This window comes from Condylura cristata, unplaced genomic scaffold (genome assembly GCF_000260355.1).
Source record: "Condylura cristata isolate star-nosed mole 26May11 unplaced genomic scaffold, ConCri1.0 scaffold00017, whole genome shotgun sequence".
Classification (NCBI taxonomy): Eukaryota; Metazoa; Chordata; class Mammalia; order Eulipotyphla; family Talpidae; genus Condylura; species Condylura cristata.
Window position 1 is genome coordinate 34,950,131 of NW_004567118.1, and position 22,747 is coordinate 34,972,877.

Here is a 22,747-nt window from a genome sequence, read left to right on the forward strand (position 1 = left end):
TGCAGTTTTTGTGATCTGAACATTTCTAAAGGTGAACTTCTGTTTCCTCTGCTACAGTGAAATATCACTCACCATTGGCTTGGTTGGCATTCACTATGGAAAAACATATTTAAGGATGTAATCATACATGTCCTTTTGTTTCACATAGCTGGAATCTATTAGTTACTGTTTCCATTAGTTACTGGTTTCAAAGCAACTCATATTTTCAAGGAAATCTTTGAAAGGATTCATGGTATTTTAACTGAAATTTCAGGAGGTATTATTCTTACCAACACACAACAAAACCCATGTCAAGCTGTTCTACCACCAATGTAAATTTATTTTTTTAAGCAATTAAAAGAGATTTTTTTCCACTGGTCAATTCTAATTTAGAAATAGTGAGCATGATGGACTATCTCATTAAAAAAAATTAATATACGTTTAACTAAGAACCTAATTGTTTAGGAAAGAGAATAGATGGTTATCAGTCCTTCAATTGTGTAACTGAAGAATTCCCTTAATTTATTTCTAGCTATTTATAAAAAAATGTCAGCTCAACCAAATTTTGGGGAAGGAGTTACCCCATCTTAATGTTAAAATACCTTCTACAAGAGTATTTGCTAATTATTTTGGAAAAAATTCAAAGATTATTCTCACGTACTAATAATGAGTTATCTCTTAAGAAAATCTGGTATTTGAAAAACGCCCTGTGTATAAGCTTACCTGCTCAGGCTGACAACCCTTATTTTGAACAAATTTTCATTCACTGCTGGCTCTGATAACAATTGTAATCCTTGCTATACATACACGAAAATTCACTCTCAATGCATGGTAGATCTAAAGGTGAAAAGCAGACAATGATGCTTTCATACAAGAATATTGTCCAGAATTTTCTGCTGCAATAGAAATGTTCTATAAATGTGAACTTTTCTATACAGCAGCTACTAAATGAATGCTGAAAACTTTCAATGTGTCTAGATCTAGCTAAAGAACTAATTTTAAATTTTGAGTTTTAGCAAAATTAAAGATTCTGTTCATTAAAAACTATTAAAGTAAAAAAGCAAATGTTGAACTTTCCAAGTTCTCTTTAGAAAGACAAATTCCTACCTAGAATATACAAAAACCCAAAATAAGTCATGAAAAAAAGGGCAGGTAGTATTACCACTGCCTACCCTCCCCCTCTCATGCCCTACCCACACCCTCAATAGGAAAAAACAAAACTCAAAAAGAGCTATCCAAACAATTCCATTCTCTTCCTCCTAGACTGTATCTTGTAGAAAGGGTCAAATTAAGCTTTCCCATATATGGTTCTAGTTATAACAAGCTTAAAAAAGGAATCCTATTCTCTACCAAAGTTGAAAATTTTTTTATGTTATTCATGATCTTCCATTATCTTAACTTACCCACTATACTTATACTATTTAGCCCTTTAATATTCACTAAGCCAGTACATTTTTGTTTGTTACAGTCACATTCTTTAGTTTGCTAAAATATGTGTGTGTAAATTATATGTAATGTGTCAGTCAAGAGAGATGAGCCTTACCTTTGTTACTTTTTCTTTCTGGTTTTAAAGGTATAATTAAACGACTTATAAGTGCTAAATTTCGTCCTCAACATACAACGCTTTTTCTAAAAGTTAATCTCCTTATTAAAATAAATCTATCCTTATAAAGATAAGGTAAGTTCATGATAAAGTATGACTTTTTAGAAAACCTGTAAATAACTTTTCTCTATACCACTCATTCTCCATGAATTACCTATATTTTAAGTTGTAAGTTTTCAAAGACTTAATACAAAAGTTCTAGTTTTACTTGGAGACATAACAAACTATATAGTAAGCTGTACTATCTTTTTAGAGTACAATAAAACAAGACATTCATAAAATAGGCCCCTGGGTCTTTAATTATATTTAGGCGAAATGTTGCCTTTTTTTTTCTTCCAGTTTTAGCTAAGCTAATTTATATATATATAACCAATATACTAATTTTTTTAGGGCATACAGTGATTTAAAATTTACAAAAAGTTATAGCATATAGTGAAAAACAAAATATAAGCATGGATTTTATGTATAAACATCACTATTTTTATGTTTTTATTTAAGCTATATATGCTGTGAGCTAGTTATGTAGGTGATATATGATTCATATTCACACTCTAATACAAATTTCAGAACATAAACAACAAGTTGTTCAAATCATATATTTTTACTTGAAATATAATACCTATAAAAACAGCTCCTACAACAAAACATTAGGAGAGAGCCATTTAAATAAATTTTGATGGTTGTTGTAGAACCAATTTTCCTCATTAAGTACCTATAGGACACAGCACTGTTTACATTTCACAACCAAAAATGTGGTTTCACAATAAAAAATGTGGCATTGATAAGTAAATATTATACACCAATTCAAACATTTAAGATAAAAGGTTTTACTTTTGCTTTAAACCTTAAACCAAAAGTGGATTTTAAAAATATTAAAAAATATCCTCTCAACCACTGTCAACACACTCTTTTGTAGTCTTATCACATGTTCCAGGAGTTACTAATTTTCTGAACTTTCACCAGGTCTTTTTATTGAGGCAGTCATCAATCATCTTCTTTCTCAATATATGTCTTTGCATTAACGCGTGCCATTTGCCTGGCCAAGTATCTGTCTCTAGCTGACATTACAGTTTCTTCATTGTTACGTTTTGCAAACTTGCTGACTGTCTCAGTTGGTCTCTCTTGTTCTTTGCCCAGCTCTTGGCTTTCTTCTGCAACTGTATGTTTTTCTCCCAGTGATATTTCAGAACTAGAGCGTTTCTCTGGCTTTCTTTCTTTGTCTTTTTCCATGCTTCTCATTTTACTGGATCCTTCCTGATCAAGAAACTTATCCTTTGTTTCTTTTGGGCTTCTTTCTTTTCTGTCTTGATTTCTTTCTGAGGATTGAACACTTACTTCTCGTCTTTCTCTATCTTTGTATTTATCATTGTTTTCATATCGTTCTTTCCTTGTTTTCATATGCTCGTTCTTTTCTCTGCTTCTTTCTTCCTTTTCTCTTTCTTTCTCACTATGTCGGTTGTGATCACTTTCTCTACCTCTTTCGTGTTCTCTTGGTGGATATTTCTCTCTGTCTTTCTCCCTTTTCTGTTCTCTGTCATTTCTTTCTCTTTGACCTCTCCCCCTCAATTTATCTTCCCGTTCATGCTGCTTCCAGTGGGACTCTCTGTGACTAGCCTCTTTGTGTCTATGAGAATCCTTCCTTTCTTCCCAGTATTCACGGTCAGTGTGATAGTTCTCCTGGTCCCTGGATTGTTTCTCTTGGTGCTGATCTTCCCTTTTCTCATGCCCTCTTGACTTGGAAATTTTTGTGTGGTGTTTGGTACCATGCTCTCTTTCTTCACTAGATGATCGTGAATGTGTTAGATTCCTGTGATGTCTGAAGTTCCTCTTAGTGTCTTCTGTGTGTCTTTCTCTTCTGCAGTTCACAATATTTTCTTTCATTTCATCATCCTCACTGCTTTTAGCATCAAAATCACTGTCCGCATCTGGGTTATCCTTTACTTTCACAACAGTTTGAACAATGCATTTCTCATGTGGTATTCTTTTCTCTGAACTTACTTCATCAGAATAACCCCTAGGTTTCTCTTCCTTTATCTCAGACCTTCAAAAAATTATATAAAACAAAATGTCACATTATCAACTGTAGTATGCAAAATGTTCACATAATTTTCCTCATATTTAAGTCATTAAAACTACAAGTACATTACTTTCCGATCATACAACTATGAAAAGGAAATGATGTTTGTTTACTCGGTAGACATCTACAAACTTATATTTTCTTATTCAGAGTATTTTTATTATTGGTGGAAGTGAAATAGAGACAATCAATCCTCCTGTATTTGGGCTATTAGAACATTCAAGCAAGGATCTGTGCAAAGTATTCATTTTCACTAAGCATAAATATAACTGAGAAAGGTAAGATATATTCCATTACATCAGTATTATTATTTTTTATAACATGAAGTTTAAGTTGTGGTTCTATCAGAAATATTTTCTTTTAAAAGAAAATTAAGCATCCTGGGAATATATGAAGACACTATTTTCATAGTAAAACAGCGGCAATATTACTAAATAACCCTTTATGATTAAATAGGCAGTAGTATTCTGAAATATCCTTTGTGATACATCCTATCCTAACAAAATGGAATCTGTCCAGTTATTACAGTAACACTAAAATTACTTACATCAACATTTTCTCAGTTGATATGTGATTAGTTTATTTACATTACTCACTTACTCATTCACTCACTCACTCACTCACTCACTCACTCATTCATTCATTCATTCATTCATTCATTCATTCATTCATTCATTCATTCATTCAAGAACTAGGATAAAGGCCAGAGGTGTGTATGTGTTGGGGGGAAAGATTCATCAGAGACAACGACTGAACAGGCAGACTGACTGAAATACACTGCTGAGGGCAGCATGGGAGGGTCAGGAGAGGTCTGCCACCCCATGTGGGTCAGCTCCCTAACCAGGAATTGAACTTATGCTGCAGTGGCTGCGGCAACTACATAGTGCTGCAACACTGCAATGCTCTACCTTCCAGAGGTTAAAATGATCCCATAAACACAGATTATGAACACCATCTTTTCTGAATATTTGCTATGCCACATCTTACCTGGCTTCACGAAAGCTGCTGGTAGGCACTTCTTCTTCCCCAACTGCTTGATTTAGTAGGTGCCTATAGAATCCACTAAGATCTTTCTGCTTGGTTACATCCAAACGAGCTAAGAGGAAAAAAGCAAAAATAAGAATATATCCAACAAGATACAACGTAATTTTCTTTATAGGTATTCAGTGTATAATACACATATGTGCAAACTGTTTTCAAGATCAGAAACTGGCAAACTATAGGTGATGCAGGTCAAACAGGCCTCCTGTCTGTTTTGCAAATAAATTTTTATTTGCTTATGTTTTGTCCAAGGCAGCATTTACTTTATAAAGGTCAAATCGAGCATGTTCTACAGGGATCATAAGGTTCACAAAGCCTGAACTATTTGCTTCCTAGTCCTTTATAGAAAGTCTGCTGATTGGTGCTCTAAATGAAAACATAGCACATGCTTAGATAACAGCAATTTTAATTTTCTTCCACTTAAAAGTCGATGATAATAAGCCAATTAAATGATTTATAAATATATATCTTACTTAGAACCAAGAAATGACCATGAGTACAAGTTTATGGTATGCTTTAATCCCACTACATTTTTGATCTTTCCTGAACTGATGTTATTCTTTTTTTGAATGCCCAGTTGATGCTCCCTGACTGGTGTCACTCCTATTTCAACCCCAGAAAATATAATTAGGAGTAAAGTCAATGTCCATATTGCTCCTAACAAGTATTATGGTTATGTCTTTTGATGATCATAGCCTTAAGCAACAAATTGAGAAATAAGTGAAAAGCCCAGTAGAAAGAATCGTTACTAAAGAGTGCGACTGTTTTTAGTTAAAATTGCCTCTGTTTTATAATATTCTGCAATACAGTATCTTGTACCTTGACTTCACTTATATAAATTATGATCACAACATAATAATCCAAAGTTCAGTGATAGAGAGCGAATGGCTAACCACAGGGCAAAATTCTGCTGTTTGTTTCTTCTAGCCTTCCCCCTCTTCCATTTTACCTTCAAGTGCAGCAGCCCTCCTTTCTCTTTCTTCCTCTTCAGCTCTCTCTTGCAGTTTTTTCTTATAAGCAGATGTCACAAATGCCTCCTTATCATCAAATTCTCCCTTTTCCATTTCTCGCTCTCTCTGTATCTTCTTTTCCATTCTTTTTTCCTGTTCCTTTTTTCTGATCTCAACTGCTTTTAGTAAGTTGTGAATATATTTGGGCTAGGGGAAAAATAAGTTTATTTAGGAAAGAGTCCCAAAGTAGTATTCATTAATATTCTATTTTTTAAATTGTGAAGTCATTAAAACTGTCTAGTCCAAATAGGGAGAGTTTTCACCTTTTCAAATTTCACTTGGCAAGATTTACACTAAATTCTTTTCAATAAACATTCAAGCACAAAGACAGAAATTATTCATATCAAATGAAATCATTTTCCCAGTGTTTTTCTCATTCTTTTTACTGGTACTATCTTCAATAGATTTATAAATCAGAAAGACTGCTATTAATTTTCCCCATTGGTTTAATATGATTATTTTAAAAAGCAGTTTTAGTAGAATTTTATACTACCACTCTACTTGTCGGTACTTTTGACGCTAAATTCCTTAAAAACCAGTCTGTGTTTGTATAAAAACAACCTCTGCCCCCAATATTTTTTCCAAACAATAAAGGTGGTCATAATATGTGCAGGAGCTTTACCAGTTAGGAAAAATAAACTAACAATAAAAGGATGATTAAAAAAAAATACATATGATAGATTATCTGCAAAGCAAAAATCAGAGATATAAATGTGTACTCTCAAATATATACAGTGCTGCAAACCAGCATTACCTCAAAAATATAAGCAAAAAAGTATTACTAAGTTGTAGATTATTTACTGTTAGGATATTCAATGTAAGGTTTCATAGGTTCTAAATCAAATCTATTTATCTGGAACTAAGGGCCCTTTATACTTCACATATCTAAGAGCTGTTTTTTTTATGGTCATCTTCATGTTGAAATAAGGTTGAGAAACAAAATGAAAATCAAAATTACAGAAAGTTTGTATTTTTCAGCTACAAACCTTTCGATCTTGTCCTAAAAGCAATTTGGGATTATTTTCCTCCTTTTTTTTCTGCATTTCATCATAAATACTGTCATATTCATATACAGTAGAATCTTCTGCAAGGGCCTTCTGGATTTCCAACTTGGTCTTAAAAAAATATATATATAAACATTTCAAAAATATGATCCAGCTAACAGATACCACAAATGCCTAGTAATTTTTCTCAATGAGGATTAAAAAATCAGAAATACATTATAAAAATGTTATCAATCACATTTTAGATAAAAAATATAAACATCAATTCTGGAGCCGGGCTGCCTAGGTGTGAGTCCTTGCTGTGTCCTTCTCAGTTATTCCTTTCAAGATCATTCCTTTTGGACCTGTTTTCTCAACTAACATAAATAACTCTACTTACTTTCCAAATTACTGTGATAATTAAATAAAAGAAAAAAAACCTAGAACAGAGCCATATCCATTTGTACATAAATATAATTATCCATATCAAACATTAAAAGGTTCACAGTATGACTTAGAAATCTCTAACCTTGATTTTGGTCATCTATTAAGCTTCCTACTATTTTTTGTAATATGACTTACTGAGCAAAATACTAGTTTTTAAATGGTAGGAAACACTTTGTAAAAATAGAAAAATGAAGACATTTTGTAAGTAATATTTTTACAATTTCATTTACATAAAGTTTTCAGCCTTTGTTCACTGAAATGTTTTTTCTCCTACCTCAGGTTGTCAAATTCTTATCTAGAGCTTCAGGACAAGATCATCTCCCATCTTTTAAATCTCAGGCTCTTGAACCACTCAATGAGTTCCTGAGGTACAGAGACTTCACATTTTTTTTTCTTTTTATTACAAAGTTTATTTTTACATCATTTTGCACATTTTTTTTTTCCATCTCGATTGTAATCCCCACGGGTTTCCCATCACCAAATCACCCCTGTGCCACCACCATAGTCTCGTGCATTTCCCTGAGACTTCACATTTTAACTTCTGTTTATTGCTATGTTGTCTAAAGCAATGTGGAACACAAGAGGGATACTTCTAAAGTGACAGTGTGATATAATTAGTCATCAGAAGAACCCATCTAATATTCTTGGGCTTTCACATATGACTAGATGCTGAACTTAAAAACATTTTCTTTCTGGACTATTGCCTAAAATATTCAAAACATTTCTCACTTTTCAACACTTACATTCTTTTTCTTTTTCTTATGATTTATTTATGCATACAAGAACTGGGAGATAGGCCAGAAGTGAGGGGCCTGGGAAGAGTGAGAGGATTCACCAGAAATGGAGTGGGGAACAGAACAGGCAGGTCTACGGAAGTACAATGCTGAGGGGAGCAGTGGGCAAGGCAGGATTGCTGCGCTATGTGGGTAACCCTGCTGGTTGGGGATTGAACTTGTTCTTCAGTTGCTGTGAATAGCTTCAAAGAGCTGAGCTTTAACCTGCTGCACCACCAGGGAGGGCCCTACATTATTTAATTTCTGAAAAACAATGACTCTCCTGACTACATGGTGAATTAGTACTGCTGCTCCCTCCTCCGAAACAACCTGAAGAATCCAAAAAAGATAACAAAGAACTGAAGAAACAATCACAAAAAGATTCACATAATAATTACAACTGAAAACTAAGACTGGTTCAAATTGGTAATATGACTCTGCATATTTTGGAAGACTGATAGGGGAGCACTTATGTAACTAAGTTATTAAATCACAAAACATATTAAAGTGAAAACTGAACAGAAATCTAAGGAAAAACAGATATATCTAAAATCATAGTAAAGATTTTAATGTTTCTTGCAATTAACAGAACAGATGAAAAACTAATATTTAATTTAAATGGAGTAACACAACAATGAGAACACAGAGCATGTTTTAAACATAGAGAGGGAATATTAATTTATAAAAACTTACTATATAGTCATCTAAAAGCTAATCTAATCACATATTAAATACATGAACCAATAACAAAAAGGTAACCAAGACCCTTATATGTTTAGAAATTAAATTCCAAATAAGCCTGGGTCAAAGAAGAAATCATGAAAATTATGAAATACTTTGAATTATGTAACAAAAATACTCTTATCAAAATATATAGCTTTAAATACATGTATGAGAAAACAGAGAGATGAAAAAGTTGTGTATGCACTTATCGCAAAAAGTTAGGAATGTAACAAAATAAATCCAAAGAGAGCATAATGAAAGAAATATTTAGAATCCATAAATAAACCCATATATATATATGGTCAATTAACATGCCACAAAGGAATGAAGAATATACAATATCCAGTAAGGAAACGACAATTCTATTCAATAAATTAGTATATAACAAACAAATGCATAGTTGGCCTGTTAAAACTAGAGAACCACACATAAAAGAATGAAGCTGGACCACTAACTTATTCCATACACAGAAACTAAGTCAAATGATTACTATCTAAAACCATAAAACTTCTAGAAAAAAAATAAGCAGTTACATTCCTAGGGATTAGTTTAGCAATACTTTTGTGACACAAAAGCAAAAATAAACTTAAGTAATTATGTTGAACAAAAAAACCATTGCACAGCAATGGAAACCATCAACAAAATGAAAAGGAAAAATGAGAATATTTTAAATTATATCTCTGATAAAGGACTGTTGTCCAAAATATATAAAGAAATCATACAACTCAATGGGAAAAACAAAAACAAAAACAAAAAAAACCAGCAAACAACTGGATTTAAAAATGGGCAGAGGATCTAAATATTTTCCCAAAGAAGACAAATAGAGAGGGTCAATAGGTACATGAAAAGGTGGCTCAATATTACTAATCATCATAGAACTGCAAATCAAATCACAATGAGATACTTTACACCTATAAGAAATGTGTGCATGCATATACTCACTAACAGTATTAAAGTTAGAGGAAGACAAAGACTGGTATCACTTATGGATGAACTCTTAAAATCAAACAAACTTCCAGTTACCAAATAAGTCATGGAGATGTAATGCTCAGTTGGCTAATAATACTGTATTACATACTTGCCAGTTGCTAAGAGAATAAATCTTAAAGTTCCAATCACATACAAAAAACTGATTAAAATGAAAAATGTTAACTAGTTTTACTATGGTAGTTATTTTGTAATATAAATGTTGACTAAGTAGCATACATGAACTGGTGTCAGTTATACACCAATAAAGTAAATAGTTGCTGGATGAAAAATAACTTGTCAGGAGAATATTAATGAGACAGAAACAAACTCAAAAATAAGAGCAGTTCATTTCATAAGACCATCAAACCTTAGTATTTCAAACTTTTATATCTTTTCCAATCTAACTGCAGTGAAAGAAAATAAAGATCACAAGCCAATCTTACTTTCAATGCAAAAAATCCTCAAAACTTTCATGAAAAATCTTTAATGAAATTTTAGTAACCAAATGCAATGGTGTATAAAAAGGATATTTTATGTTTATATTGAGTTTACAATGATTAACTTCTTGAAGTTAAACTGACCTTACTTTACTGGTAAGAAATGAACATGTTTACAATGTCAATTAAATGTAATGTAGCGGGCCCTCCCTGGTGGCGCAGCGGGTTAAAGCACTGCACTAAAAAGCTAAAGCCACTTCCGCATGAGTTCGATCCCCACCCGCCCCGGAGGTGACCACATGGCGTGGCAGACCTCTCCTGACCCGCCCGCTGCTCCCCTCAGCAGTGTACTTCGTCGATCTGCCTGTTCTGCTCCCCGCTCTGTCTCTGGTGAAGCCTCTCACCCTTCGCATCTCTGGCCTGTACCCCAGTTCTGTACAAATAAATAAATCTTTAAAAAAAAAAAATGTAATGTAGCTCCTCTATTCATAGCTTCAAAAAATAAAAGAGCAAACCAAGAACAGTAAAGAATTTTCTTGGTTTGAGAACAGATAACTACCTAAAAATTCATCGCAAATATTCTATTTAATGATGACATACTAAAAAGATTTTTCAATGAAACAGGGAATAAGATGCCATCAGTTATGTACATTTGAGATCCATATAAAGAAATAAGAAAAAATGTGATCTAACTATTAGATAAAGCATCCCATTTACAAGAGTATATTCTCTTACCTTAAGTAAGTGCAATCAAGCTAGTATTCTTCATGATAAAATTTAGCTTGCGATCAAAAAAGGTTGAGGGGTGAAAAGCAGGTAGCATAGGTGGGCGAGCAATGCAACACCAGAAAGGTGAGAGGTAGACTTGGCTGCAGCAAAATCTATGATACACACGGGTGTAGCAGTAGAAAAATTCCCAATTCTCAATTCAAACTAACTATGAAAAAGCTATGATAATGGAAAAAGTACATTTGAGTAAGCCAGTTAGAAACAAAATTAGATTTGGGATTTATGCCTTAAGTATATAAGAAAAAGCCCAAAATGTCAGAAGAATCCTAGAATATAGTACACCCACATGATATTGGAGAAGTCACCAGATTCTCTGGAAAAAATTCTCCTGTAAGTGAAGAAGTTACACTTGATGGTTTCTCTATATTTCTGTTGCTTTCTGAATCTAACTTAAAACACTCAGCAAGTAAATTCAATCACTTTAAGGAGGCTAAGTTTCGTATTATATTTCATGACAAAACTAGTTATTATTGTAAAATAGATACAAAATTCCATGCCCAGTCCCCAAAAAGGGAATAAAACACAATGGTTAAAAAAGCTTGGCTTTATAATTTCTCTGTCTGGTTTTGAACACAACTTCACCATTTATTAACTGTGACTTCCTGGAAGTCACATAATTCCTTTTTGCCTTCATTCATAACTATAAAATGGAGACTTTATGTAAGACCATCTCTCTCACAGGCCTGGGGTAAAAATTAAACATAATTCTTAGGAGATGGTGACTATAACATTTGGCACAAAGAAAATATACTTATAAAATAGTAAGCTGATATCTTACACAGGGAGAAATAGGTACCAAATTATAAGGAAAGTGCAAAGGAATTAAGAATTAAAATAAAAAGAAAGGTTTTCTGGCATTGTTTAGTTTCATATACTGCAGCAGCAAAATCTAAGAGGTGAAGCATTAGAAAAATTAGTAAATTTCAGATCTAGCTCTAAAATTAGCTGTCTGATCATGAGTAGTAAGGGGTAATTACTAAGTTTTGTGCTTCTTAATCAGCACTACAGTCAGGTCTAAGAATTTACAAAGATAATGTATGTATTTTAAAAATTCTGAGAACTACTATCCAGTACCATACAAACAAATGATGCTATAAAGTCTACTGAAAATTACCCTATCTTGGGAGATGATTTTCACATTATTATAAAACATCTGAAATCATTCTGTATGGCTTTTTAAAAGTGAGCTCACAAAAAACAAAAAAAGTGAGCTCGCTAGTAGGAATTATTACATAATCCATTGCTAGACAACTTACTAAATCATCTAAAAACAAACATGGCTGAACCTCCTTATGGCACAAGGGGGTTACGTCTCAGCACTATGAAGCTATCTATAACCACTGCAGCAAAGAGTTTGATCCCCAGCCAAGGAGCTAACCCACATGGCACAGCAGACCTCTCCTGTCTCACCCGCTGCTCCCCTCAGCAGTGTATTTCAGTGGATCAGTCTATTCTGCTCCCTACTCTGTCTCTGATAAATCCTTTCATCCTCCCACATCTCTGGCCTACACCCCATCTCTTGTATGCATAAATAATCTTTAAAAAAAGGCCCTCCCTGGTGGTGCAGTGGGTTAAAGCACTGCACTAAGAAGCTTAAGCCACTTCCGCGTGAGTTCGATTCCTGCCTGCCCCGAGGAGATCCACATGGTGAGGCAGACCTCTCCTGACCCTCCTGCTGCACTCCTCAGCAGTGTACTTCGTTGATCTGCCTGTTCTGCTCCCCGTTCTGTCTCTGGTGAATCCTCTCATCCTCCGCATCTCTGACCTGTACCCCAGTTCTATATGAATAAATAAATCTTAAAAAAAAAAAGTCTTACCATTCTATTACTTAAAAAACAAAACAAAACAACAACAACATACCTATATACCAAAACTGATACTTAAAGATGTGAGCTGAGATACTTCACTGAACATATTTAACTCACTCTTCAACTTTACCTGCTTCATTGCTTGTTTCTTAGCAGCTTCCCTCTGAAGGCTTTCACTCACAGAGGACTGTAACAGAGAAAAATGTTATTGTTGTTTAAACCAATTAAAAATATCTTGTTCAAGATACAACAAGCAACTGATTTCTCATAATTACAAATAAGACAGTACTATGAATTAACATTTTCAAGGTCTCTTCCCTAAACTTTAGGAAACAAGTAATTTTCAATGTAAATCATGAGTAGGCTATAAAGTTTAAGAAAAACAAAAATTAGGTAACATGGATTTGGAAAAATTAGTAACATGGGCTTCTAGCCCCAACTTCATCATTAAATTATTCAGACTCTATAGACTTCAGCATATGTTGTGTGCACATATGAATGTATGAATGTGTAAGCATACAGGTGTTGGGTGGGCAAGAACTGCACTGTATTTCAGGTCCCTGCTGAAGTCTTTCTGTTCAAATCCCTTGTAATACTAAAACTATATACCTCCTAGCAATTTAATACACCAACCTCTTTATATATGCTTAAGGCTAAAGTGTGGCAAGAAGTATCTGTGGTTCTAACTATTCAATAAATATGTACCTAAAAGCCTACAATATCAGGCATTTTTCTAACTCCTGAAGATGGAGGAAAAAATAACAGTCTGTCCTAAAGAACTAAACTGTTTGAAAAGGAAGACAACTAGCTAAATAGATAATTATAGTATAAGGGTAGCAAGCAATACAACATACAGATTTTGAATATGAGGTCACAGCATAGAAAGAAACTAAATGCATGAGGAATTAAGAAAGCTTCTCCAGATAAGGCATTCAACTTGAATCAAAAAAATAATTAAAATACATAAGAAAAATAATATAAAGCTTACATAAAAATATAAAATATACAAAAGCCAGAATAAAAATAAAAATACATACATGGAAGGCTTTGTAAATATACTAATCAACACTGAAAAGTACACCTCAAAAGGGTAAAATTTATGGTATATCAATAGCTTTAAAAACTAGTCTAGTGATAGTTACTTTTTTTTTTTTTTGCATACAGAACTGGGGTACAGGCCAGAGGCTCAGGGGCAGTAAGAGGCTTCACCAGAGACAGAGTGGGGAAGAGAACAGGCAGATGGACGAAGTACGCTGCTGAGGGGAGCAGTGGGCGGGTAAGGGGAGGTCTGCCATGCCATGTGGTCACCTCTGGGGCAGGTGGGAATCGAACTCATGCAGAAGTAGTTTAGATTCTCAGTGCTGTGCTTTAATCCGCTGCGCCACCAGGGAGGGCCGATACATTTACTTTTAATAATACTCTGCCCCAACAAGGAAAACAAAAATGAATATAAACTGGGACTACAACAAACTAAAAAACTTCTGCACAATGAAAGAAACACTAAAATAGAGGGACACTACTGAATAGGAGGAAATATTTACACACCTTATAATCTAACACGGGACAGATATCAAAGATAAATAAAGGATTCATACAACTCAACAAAAACAAATAACCCAATTAGAAAAATAAATTGGGCCAAAGAGCTAAATGGCACTTTTCCAAAGAAGACATACAGCTGGCCAACACTTGAAAAAATGTTCACCATCACTAATCATCAGGGAAATGCAAGCAAAACTACAACGAGACACCACCTCACACCACTTAGGACGGACCAGAAACAAATGCTGATAAGAAATGTGGAGAAAAAGGAACCCTCTTATACTGCTAGTGTGAAGGTAGATTGGTGTAGTCCCTATGAAAATAGTAAGAGGTTTGTTTCTCAAAAGAGTGGATATACACTCTACAGTGTGTGTATCTGTATGCTTAATAAAATTATGGATGGTATTTATTTGAAGTTGTGTAGTATGAGACAAGGAATATTCTATTCAGGAAAATGAATGATATAAACATTTGAATTCTTCACTAGCCACGGGGCATAGCTATGGCATAGTCAGAAATGAGTTTTCTAGAAATGACAATGGTTTTACTAGGAACTACTTATAAATGAAAATACATTGCCCCAAAATATGAATAAATTAGAAGGAACTCTTTTGAGTCGTGCTGCTAAAATAACCAGAGGTAGGACCTGATACAAGGAAAGGCCAAGTGAATGATTACCTGTCTTTAATAAGTAGCCTTATTGGGGTGGGAATTTTTGTTAAAGTGTAAGTTTTATACTTTTTAAAAATAATTATAAATTCTTGAAGTTGTAAAGAAATGTATAGTGAGATCCTGTCTCTTCCACTGCATTATTAAAATTTATAAAAACAGAAGATTGAAGATCCGAAAGACATAAACTGAACACATTCAGAGAAATAACTGAATGACACATTTTTGAGAACTAAAGAAAAAAAGGCAACAGACTGGGAATGTTGAAGGAGAGGAAAAATCAGACACCAACACATGGTAATGGGCCACTGCTGCACTAAAAATCATTAGACTATATGGTATAGGAATTTTACCTATGTAACACTGCTGCAAATACACATAAATCAACAACTTTCAGAGCAATAATTTTTACAACAATAATTTTAAATGGCAATTTAAATTTACTCCTCTATGGCACGAAGAAGAAAAAAATCAATTACATAAGATATAAGTAAGTTTAAGCTAAAGTGTAGTGAACTTTGCACGATACAGAAAATATACATGGCTTTTTAAATATACAATAATTCACATAAGCCATATGTACAACACGAAGTCAACAACCTCCCCCAAATACAAATACCAATCTATATTTTTTGATCACAATACAACTAGGAATCTGTAACAACAAAAACAGTAGTAAGACATCTTGAAAAAACAAAATTACACCATCCTTCCATCCAAAAACAAGTCATACCTCTAAATCCTGAGATTAAAGAAAAAAATCACTAAGGATACTACAAAGTATTCAGAAAATATAATAGTGGAATTTCTACATGACAGAACTTCTAAGACACAACTCAAATAATACTCCCTCGTTCCTGCCTTTGATTCCTGACCAAAACCTGGTATTTTCCTCTTAGGCTGTGTGGAATGGTATGCTGCCTTCTCTTGGGAATTTTAAGTAAGAATACTCTCATTCTAGTCACCTCTGTAAATTAAAAATGCACATTTTGAGAACTGAAATTCATTTCATTTATAAAAACAGATATTTGAGTCTAATAGTATGTAAAAAAGAGCATTTGGTAGTTCTAATGCCTATTTATGCTTTATTAAAAAGTGCCAATAAATTATGAATAGACAAACTTCATATATTAAAAACCTGTAACAAAATGGAAAACCTTTAGAAGCAATCCGTTCAAGACACAGACAAGAAAAGATACACACTGAGGATTTATTCAAAATAATCCTGGAAGACTTGGCCAATATAATAAAGTAGGGAGAGGGGGGGAAAAAAACAAGGTAAAAAGATTGGAAGAAAGGAAACAGATGATGTAGATAAACTACTAGAGTAAATGAGTTTATGAAGACTGCCAGTTACAAAGTCAATTTATAAAATCAGTATCATTGCTCTACACCAAAACAGTCAATTTGAAAATAAGGTACCATTCACAACAGCAATAAAAACCAACACGTATCTAGGAATTAACCTAAAGATAAGGCACAGAAACTTAACACACTAAAAAAAATTACTCATGTACTGAGTTTTTTGTATGCATAAATACATAAATCTTTTAAAAAAGAGAGACACATTATGCTTTTTTTTTTTTTAAAGATTTATTTATTTGTGCATACAGAACTGGAAGTACAGACCAGTGGTGCAGAGTCGGGGAGAGGCTTCGCCAGAGAAACAATGGGGAGTAGAACACAGACTGATGAAATACACTGCTGAGAGGAGCAGCGGGTGGGTCAGGAGAGGTCTGCAGTGCCATGTGGGTCACCTCCAGGGCAGGCAGAGATGGAACTCATGCAGAAGTGGCTTTAGCTTCTTAGTGCTGTGCCACTAGGGAGGGCCCCACATTATGCTTTTTAAAAAACACTATATTATAGTCAACTTTAGGCTTCAAAAACAAACTAGCTTTCAAACACTGGACTGAAATTCATTTTTTTCTTAAGATTACTGTTCCTAAGGGTAGTTACATTTGGCAAGACAGTTTTGTCCCACAGTCACTAAGAAACTGACAACAGCCATGTCATTTTCTATGATGTAGTGAAAGTTAAGACATGGCTTGAAATTAAAACACATCCATATTCTAACTGATAAGAAGAAAAAAACAGACGTCCACATCAAAAATTTTTTTCTTTTGAAGTTCTTGAGGTAGAACTACTAACAATACTTTTATCCATATTTTATTGGCAAAATTAGTCACACGGCCTCAATCAGCTAAAGATAAAGCAGAAATGTAATTTTCAATAAAGCAGCTATGTAAGCAGCTTCAATAGATTTTAGATTTTTGACTGCTATCTTATTAGCAGTCCTCATCATAGGTACAACCGAAAAAAAAAAAGTTAACAGGCTAAGAGCTCTTCAATGTCTAAAATGTCTAAGGGATTATAAAGAACTTAGAAATCACAAAGAAAGGAATTATATAGAAAAAGGGGCAGTAGATATGAATGAGAAATTTACAGAGTAAGGAATGCCTTATTAGATTCATTTACAGTCAATGAAGTACAAATTAAAACTAAAAGTGGAAAAAAATTATAAAGTGTGATGAGAAAATAATTAGCAATCAATGGAAATGTAAACAAGTATAGTCATTCCAGAAAGAATTTGCCTATTTAGTCAAATAATGTGTGTATATGCAGTACATTAGAATTAAGTATGCATGCTGTAAATGTAAAGTTGACTGAGGGAAAAGGAGATCTATAACACAGATGTATATAAACATATGAACTCAAAATACCACAATATAAGATACATACATATTCACCACAGATATCAAACACATCAGCATAATTTTAAAGGGGAATGGAGAGGAATAGGAATGAAGTGAAAAATTAAGAAATGAAACAAGAGCCTTGTAACAGGGTGATGATGTTGAGTATGCCTTGAAATGAGGAGTATGACTAACATGTTTCAAAACAGAAATTTACTATATATGTAATAGTTCTTTCTATTGTTAAAGAGATGTTATGGTTCCAAGAGATGAGCATATACATGTATACATGCATAAAAACAGGTTTGAAAATGTCATGAAGGATGCAGTTCTGAAATATTTATTGTGATAATTTCTTTGTGATGAAAACACATAGCAAAAAATGGGAAAAGCACAAAAGGGAGTATAGAAAGGAGGATAATTCTGGATTGCTCACAAGGAAAAAGATGGACTAAAAGAAAAAAGTGACATGGTTCTCTATATCCTATGTTGCATCAATCAAAAACAGTATAAGAAGATAAGTGTTTGTATAAGCTTTAGTGAAAACATGTACTGTAATTTATGATACTGCTTCCAATTATTGCTTAACTCACAAAAGGAACACATTTTATTCCATTTAAAAAAACAAAGCTTATTGTGCAAAGGAGTATCATTACCACATGGAAGTTACTGGCACAACCATAACCAACAGTTAAAAGTCTTGTAGCCTGCCCTACATAAGTCAAGTTTTAACAAACACACTTGGTAATGTTTTTTTTTTTTTTTCTTTCAAAAGACAATTTGGCACCTAATATATAATCACAATGACCAAGACAGGTTTGTAACAACCCAGTATGGACTTTATTAGAGTTCAGTTATAAACACACAATCTCTTGACACTGAAGATGTAGTTCTAGCAGATAAAGCCCAAAGACAGGAAATGAATCTCCTCCCAAATGCTGCTTCTTATCTTTAAAGTAACCTCAAATTATTACTAAACTAATAAAGTAATTTTGTACTTTGTGATCTGATCTGCTTTATTTTCAGTTTTTGATAAATCCAAAATTGAGATGAGGGATTATTGGCTTTTATCTGACTACACACACTGAAACACAATATGAAAATAAAGGGAAAACTTTTCTTTTTAAAATGATTTTTATGGTAAAGTTGGAATTGACAATATTAAAACCTATCAGTGAGGACGCTATGCATGGTTTTGGAAAAATAAAGCTGATTTTGTTATTTAATAGTAAATTTAGAAGTTAAGTTTGTATTTTCTTCTAATTAGAAACTTAAAATCAAGTAGGTAAAAAGGGTGGAATGAGACAGTCTATGAGCCAAATATAATTATTAAAAAATATAAGTATGTAAAAATAAGCTATTATATTATTTACAAAATATATATGTATAATTATGGATAATACTGCCTGATGACTTTTTCCTCATAAAATGGATCTTATCCAAATATAATAATTAAAAAATTTAATTGTGGATACTACTGCCTTATTTTCCCCCCAAGTAAAATGGTTCTTATCCATAATCCAAAGAAGTGACACACAAATTGAAGATCAAGCTTGTATTAAAAGGTCAAAAAAAGCCAGGGAACCAAATGGTCAAATGTGAAGTTGTATAAGAAACTTTCAGATAACTAATGATTAACAATTATAGCTATTGGACACAAATGTTTTAACTGCAGCAATACAGCTACCATTTATTGCACTTCTACTATGTGCTACACACTGCCCATAGGCACATACAATATATTATCTCTAATGCTTAAAATAAAATTTTAGTAGGTAATATAAAATACTTTTATGGATTTTTTTAAAGGTTTATTTATTTGTGCATACAGAACTGGGGTACAGGCCAGAGGCTCAGGGGCAGTAAGAGGCTTCACCAGAGACAGAGTGGGGAAGAGAACAGGCAGATGGACGAAGTACACTGCTGAGGGGAGCAGTGGGCGGGTCAGGGGAGGTCTGCCATGCCATGTGGTCACCTCTGGGGCAGGTGGGAATCGAACTCTGAGGAAGTGGCTTTAGCTTCTTAGTGCTGTGCTTTAACCCGCTGCGCCACCAGGGAAGGCCCAAAATACATTTTTTAAAAAATGTGGAACTGAGATTAAGAGAGATTAAGCAGGTAAAGGAAACAGCTATTAGGGAAAAAAATGGTACTGTTCTGAGAAATACTACAGTATGGATAATCTTGGGGACATTAAAGCTAAGTGGAATAAACCAGCCACGAAGATAAATATTGTATATCTGAGGTACCCAGAGTAGTCAAATTGATAGAAAGTAGAATGGTGGCTGGGGGAAATAAGGAGTTATTGTTTAATGGGTTCAGTTTTGTTTGGGAAGATGAAAAAGTTCTGAAGATGGAGAGCGGTGATGTTATAAAAGGTGAATGTTTTATGTCTATTTTACCATAAAAAATAGCAAATGAAATTTAGCTTCACATATAAGAGAATAATACACCAAATCCAAGTAGGGTTCATCCTACTATTTAAATATCAGTTTCACATTAGAAAAATTTATCAATGTAATTCACAATCTCAACAGAAGCTGAAAAAATATCTCAATCCAAATGACTAATAAAAAACTGCCCAGTAACCTGGGTACTAGTCAACTTTCACTAATTTATCCTGTGTTGACAAATACCAAAATCTCATGGTTTATAACACAGAGATTATTTCCTGCTCATTCTACATGCCCAGTTATCCACTCATCCCAGGAACAGGCTGAAGAAACAGTCCCTTATCTGCAACACAACATTCATATTATAGAGAAGGGGAAAGCAGTGGCTGAAGTAGGAAAAAACACTTAAAGCTTCTGTCCAGAAAAAGTTTTTCACTTCCACTCATACTCCACTGGTCAAACTAAGTTATGGCTAAATCTAGTCTCAACAGAGCAGGACTCTATAGACATAGTTGTAGTAAAGAAGATTACCCAGTAATTTTAAGTAGGAAGACTTGGGAATGATAAATTCACAACAGAGGGCAAACTCCTTTAATTGGAAAAAAAATATTTACCATGAATCTAGAAACTAAAACCATGAAATATATAACTATTGTTATATATTTGCAATAAATGCATAGAAAATATAATGTAATAAACTTTAAACTGATTAAGAACAGATACTACACTTGATCTTAGCCAAAAGGCCGAGAAGCAATAATGTAATAAACTTTAAAGATCCCAAACAAGAATATGGACTATGAAGTCAATTAATTATGTGACCTCAGGCAAGTTATTTAAAATCTGTTTTCCCAACTAAAATGAAGAAAATGACACATTAATTCATTGATTCAAAAAACATTTTCCCATTTTTAACTTCTCAGAAATCAAGTTTCTTGAGAGGAAAAAAAAAAGATAAACTATAAGAAAATTTACACACACAATTTTAGTTATATCAAGAGTACAATATCAAACAGTACAGGTTTCATAAACTATGGTAATATTTGTTTTACCATGGTGAGATAATTCATATAAAAGCTTACAGTAGCATATAGGAGTACTGAATATACAGTAGCTTTTGTTATTCTTTGTTTTACTATCTACTGTATTCTACTTCCTCCCAAGAATATTTAGTGTCAAAGAAAATGATGTCTATAAGATTTTGAAGTAAATTGTTTTCTAGAAATAGTACATTCATTCAAGTAAGAATTTAGTAAATTAAAAAGCAATAAACAATCATTCCTTAAAAAATCAAGAATTTAGGGCCCTCCCTGGTGGTGCAATAGGTTAAAACATAGCAGTATAAAGCTTCTGCAGCCACTACAGCTGCAGTTCAATCCCCGGCCAGGGGATCCACATGGCATGGCAGACCTCTCCTTACCCGCCCATTACTCCCCTCAGCAGTGTATTCCAGTAATTCTGCCTGTTCTGCTCCCCACTGTCTCTGGTGAATCCTCTCACCCCCCTCATCTCTGGCCTACACACCAGTTCTGTATGTATAAATAAATAAATCTTCAAAAAAAAATATCAAGAATTTAGGAAATAATGGCCCTATGAATACATGTTGAAAATTATTGGACAATGAAATTAAGTCAAAGATCTCAGAAATGGAAAACAACAATAAAAGAAGTAGAGTACACTGAATCAAATTAAAATTACATACAGGAATATTACATGGAGGGGAGGATCCATTTCTCCACCCCACCTCTCTTACTTGTACATAACTGCTTTGGACTACTAGGCCATGAACCAGACTTGCTAAACCAAGCAGTGGGAACTAGGGATTAGGGATGGAGTTAAGCAGTCATGTTTGGCTTGTAGACAAACATGTGAGGGTGCTTTTGTTTCTGCAGCCTGACTTGTACCCTGGTAGTGCTGGGAACAAGATTTGGTAGAGACACCTGGAAGAGCTATTTGGAAGGAATATGTGGGTGAGACCATCATGGGGAAGCTGTCTTAGGCAGAGACAATGGCAGCTGTTATCTTGATTTGTACTCTGATTTTTAATTTTCTCTCTCCCCTTTGGGACCTGCTTAAATCCTCTTTTTCTTTCCCCCTTAGATTTCAGGTCTCAGCAGCCCCTGTTTGGGGCCCAGCCTATTTGGTTAAGCATTTGTCCACAAGGGAATGGGTAATTTTGGAGGTTTTATTGGGAAACTATTATATATATATATATATATATATATATATCTTTTAAAAGATCTTTCACACTATGAGTTTGCTTCCCCTGTCTCTGTGCAGCATACAGAAGGACCCCTTTTTAGGGTGTGCACCCTTAGCAGTTTGGGGGTCCCTGGGTACCCCTCAGTCACACATTAACAGTATTACAAGCCTGGTTTAACTTCAAAATATTCATGCTAGAAACAGATAAAAAAACAGATAATAGCCAGGCTCTCCCTGGTGGCACAACAGGTTAAAGCACTGTATTATGAAGCTCTCTGAAGCCACTACAGCATGAATTCAATCCCCCACCAGGGAGTTGACCCAGATGGCACAGCAGACCTCTTCTGACCTGCCTGCTGCTCCCCTCAGCAGTGTACGATGTCAGTCTACCTGCTCTGCTCCCCACTCTGTGTCTGGTGAATCCTCTCACCCACCACACCTCTGGCCTATACCCCAGTTCTGTAAACATAAATAATTCTTTAAAAAAAATTGTAATAGCCATTTATGATAAAAAAATAATTTTTAGTAAACTAGGAATAGCAACATCTTACAGCAAACATCACAATTTTAAAACTTTATAAGCAACTCCCTTTAAAGTCAGGAACTTGACTG

At 34.0% G+C, this 22,747-nt stretch overlaps 1 protein-coding gene across 2 annotated transcripts in view; it reads right to left on the minus strand.

The window, feature by feature from the left end:
• Positions 1-2,160: 2,160 nt before the first annotated feature.
• NSRP1 (nuclear speckle splicing regulatory protein 1) overlaps positions 2,161-22,747 on the minus strand; it is a 31,658-nt gene continuing 11,071 nt past the window's right edge. For both annotated transcript variants that reach the window (XM_004684822.2, XM_012726618.1), the window contains exons 3-7: positions 12,770-12,826; positions 6,697-6,825; positions 5,650-5,857; positions 4,647-4,755; positions 2,161-3,623 (exon numbers count right to left, since the gene is read on the minus strand). In XM_004684822.2, the coding sequence (XP_004684879.1) occupies positions 2,567-3,623; positions 4,647-4,755; positions 5,650-5,857; positions 6,697-6,825; positions 12,770-12,826 (1,560 nt within the window). In that variant the 3' untranslated portion in view covers positions 2,161-2,566. The remainder of the gene's footprint in view (positions 3,624-4,646; positions 4,756-5,649; positions 5,858-6,696; positions 6,826-12,769; positions 12,827-22,747) is intronic.